The 3,834-nt window shown below is 37.0% G+C and overlaps 1 protein-coding gene across 1 annotated transcript in view; it reads left to right on the top strand.

Annotated features, from left to right (window-relative positions):
- The window catches only part of Kif24 (kinesin family member 24), a 59,396-nt gene that overhangs the window by 25,368 nt on the left and 30,194 nt on the right, over positions 1-3,834 (top strand). The window contains exon 3 of the mRNA XM_005362371.2: positions 2,686-2,869. Coding sequence (XP_005362428.1) covers positions 2,686-2,869 — 184 coding nt within the window. The remainder of the gene's footprint in view (positions 1-2,685; positions 2,870-3,834) is intronic.

Raw genomic sequence — 3,834 nt, 5'->3', positions numbered from 1 at the left:
TTCCCAGCAACCACATGGTGGCTCACAACCATCTGTAATGGGGTCTGGTGCCCTCTTCTGGCCTGCAGGCATACACACAGACAGAATATTGTATACATAACAAAAAAATAAATATTTAAAAAAAACAAACAAACAAAAACTACTTTCCACTACTTAACACATCATGATTTAGAATGCATATTTTAGTTTAAATATTGCCATTACATTTATTCTATAAATATTAAGTAATAGCTGTGATCTCTGACTCTAGGTATGAATATAATTAAGATATCTGGAGGCTCTTAGATATTAGAGGGCAAGGTAAGAGATGACAAGCATAGCCATCTGTGCCAGGCATGGTGGCGCACACAACAAGGCAAACACACGGCTGATGAGCTCCAGCCATCCTTGGCCTCATAGAAAGGCCTTATCTCAAAAACAAATGAACCAGAAGATACCCACTAGGAAAGAACACACTTTCATTTTTGTCTTTTGACTTAAAAACCACAAACTACAGACCTTTTGTCCATGTGACTCCCCTAGAATTCCTGCACAACTCTGAAAATGACTTGCTGGGCATAGTAGTGTTGTGTAATCCTAGCACTGTGGATGCTCAGACCACACTGCAAGACCCGTCTCAAACCTAACAAAAATGAAAAGGTCTAAACATTTTCCATCCTCTTTGATTAGCTTCCTGTGATTAAACTACTAATGCTAACATCAAAGAGATTTTGACCAAAAACCTCTTTAAAATAATGGATTAGAGTAAAACATAAAGGGAAAAAAAATAGATTTTGTAAAGGAATAAATAATAATATGAAACCAAAAAGTAGAATAGATTTCAAAATAATAGATTAAAATATTCTCTCTTTTGTTGTGAAAAATTAAGCACATATGCAAAAGAGAGGACAATAAATTCCCCATATACTTATTAAGTCTCATGCCTCAAATGATACATTAGTCTCATATCTTAATTAAAATAATAAAATGTGCTTTAAGATGTCTTAAAATCAAGCACTATAATTTATTGGAAAATTTCTTTGTCGTAAAACTAATTTAAATCCTGACAAATAATTTTTCAGCCAGTTGGAAGGTTCAGAAAATTAAATTTTTTATTTTATTTATTTATTGGTTTTTCAAGATAGGGTTTCTCTGTGTAACAGTCTTGGCTGTCCTTGAACTCACAGAGATCTGCCTGCCTCTGCCTCCCAAGTGCTAGGATTAAAAGTGTATGCTATCACCGCCTAGCTGAAAATAAGATTTTTATGAAAATAAATTAAGAGGAAAATGGATCTTCTTTTCTTTTTTTTTCAAATATTTATTTATTATGTATACAATATTCTGTCTGTGTGTATGCCTGAAGGCCAGAAGAGGGCACTAGACCCCATTACAGATGGTTGTGAGCCACCATTTGGTTGCTGGGAATTGAACTCAGGACCTTTGGAAGAGCAGGCAATGTTCTTAGCCTATGGGCCATCTCTTCAGCCCCTGGATCTTATTTTCTTACAACCTAGTTTTAGAGAAGTTTCTATAAGTGATTGGTTCTTAGATACCTTATCACATGAAACTCAGCAAATAAACCTCATTAGTGTTTTTATCCCTGACTCGAGGAATAGTCCTTCAGGTGCTGGACTAGCTGAAAGAATGCATTGAATAGGAGATTGAGGAAGTAGTGGATATGACCAGTCTTAAAACTGTTCTAAAAAGAAATACATGGTTATATATTTCTTAGCATATATAAAGCATAGGTCAAATTCGATCTCCCAGCACACGTTAAAGCCAGTATGGTGGTACATGCTTGTAATCCCAGCACTGAAGTGTAGAGACAGGTGGATCCCTGATGCTTGCCCTAAATCAAGTAAAAATTCTGCCTCAGAAAACAAGGTGGACAGTTCCTGAGGCGAAAGGACACATAAGATTGTTCCCTGACCTCTTCACACACAGTATGCATGCACACGTGTGTGTGCATGTGTTCCTCATCCCAACACACCACACACACACACCAGACAGACAGACAGACAGACAGACAGACAGACAGACAGACAGAGGAATAGGATTCGGAGGAAAAGTACGTTGATACCTACCACCTAATTCAAGACACTTAGTAAACCAGTAAAAAATTTTTTTTTTAAAGAGGAATGTAGGGTCTGAGGGTGTCTTTCAGTTGATTGAGTGCTTACTTAGCATGCATGTACAAGTCTTAGAGCTAAAGTTTAGTCACTAGCCTGTTCCTTCCTCCTTTTTCTTTCCTTCTGTCTTTCTTCCTTCCTTTCTTTTTTTTTTAGTATTGTAAAAGTGAGGTTTGCCAGTAAAAATTTTTCTCTTTGCTGAATTGTTTGAATGAGCTTGGTAGGCCTATTAATCCTAGCACAAGTCAGGTGGAGACAAGAGAAGCAGAAGCTCTAAGCTAGCCTGCACGACAGTAGCAAAGCCCTGTCTCAGAACTCGGGTTTGGTGGTACATGCCTGTAGTCCCAGCACTTGGGGGGCTAGAGTAGAAAGTTAGGGCCAGCCTGGGCTACATAGCAAGTTCTAGACCAGCTTGAGATACAAAGTGAAACCCTGTCTTAAAAACAAAACCAACAAACCAAGTAAACAAAACCCTAGAATAATTATGTTAAATATACTCAAAATGTGCTAATACTTTGACCATTTAAGTAATTTAATCCTTTTATTAAGAATTAAAGTCTATTTGTAAACATGTTAGACAGATCACTTCAGAGAATCCGTGGACTGAAATGGAGAAAATTAGAGTTTGTGTTCGAAAACGGCCGTTAGGTGTAAAGGAAGTTCGTCGTGGAGAAGTTAATATTATTACTGTAGAAGATAAAGAAACTCTGCTTGTACATGAAAAAAAAGAAGCGTTTGACCTCACACAATATATTCTGCAGGTAGGATCTTTTACTGTGGTTCAAACTAGTATTATCAAGTTTGCCAGTTTTATGTTTAAATGATCGTTCTAAAATCCAGTTTCTGGTTCAGATATTGATTTTTTTATAATGTTTGCTTGTTTATTTATTTTCAGACAGCACCTCACCTCTGCTAGAACTCAAAGAGATCCAGCTGCCTCTGCCTCCCAAATGCTGGGATTAATGGCGTGTGCCACTGTGCTCAGCTCTTGATTGCTTTTCTGAGTTATTGATACTTTGGGCCTTCATTCTTTAAAAAATGTAATGAGGTTATGATATACATAGTTGAAAAACCATAATTCCTGTAATATGCAATGAAGCTCTACCATGTATTTACTTAGCATGTTTTTAAATTAATTATTATTATTACTATTATTATTATTATTTTTTGCTTTGTCAAGACAGGACTTCTATAGCTTTGCTGCCTGTCCTGGAACACCTGGCTAGTCCTAGACCAGGCTGGCCTTGAACTCATGGAGAGCCACCCGTCTCTGCCTCCGATCTGCTGGGGTTAAAGGCGTGTGCCATCACCACCCAGCTTTTAACTTTCTTAATGAACACTAGCGTTTTGTCTACATGTGAGGCAAATTTGTCCTTGTGAGGATTTTGGGGTTCCCTGAAAGTGAGATTACAAACAACTGTAAGCTGCCATGTGGCTGCTGGGAATTGAATCCAGGTCCTCTGGAAGAGAAGCCAGTGCTCTTAGCCACTGTGCCATCTCTCCAGCCCATTTATGTGAATTTAATTATACTTTAGTAAAATCAAGGATACAGACAAGAGAATCAAAAGAGTTTAAGTAAGTAGTTATTGATATCAGTTGCTGAGAGTGATGGTCATAAACTTGGTCCCTTTTTCCCCTACATCATGCAATATGAACTTTTTGGTTTCTTTTTTTGTTTTGTTTTGTTAATATTTATTTATTTATTTATTTATTTATTTATTTATTT

Source organism: Microtus ochrogaster, linkage group LG5, assembly GCF_000317375.1.
Source record: "Microtus ochrogaster isolate Prairie Vole_2 linkage group LG5, MicOch1.0, whole genome shotgun sequence".
In the NCBI taxonomy this organism is placed as follows: domain Eukaryota; kingdom Metazoa; phylum Chordata; class Mammalia; order Rodentia; family Cricetidae; genus Microtus; species Microtus ochrogaster.
This window is presented reverse-complemented; position numbering and strand designations above follow the sequence as displayed.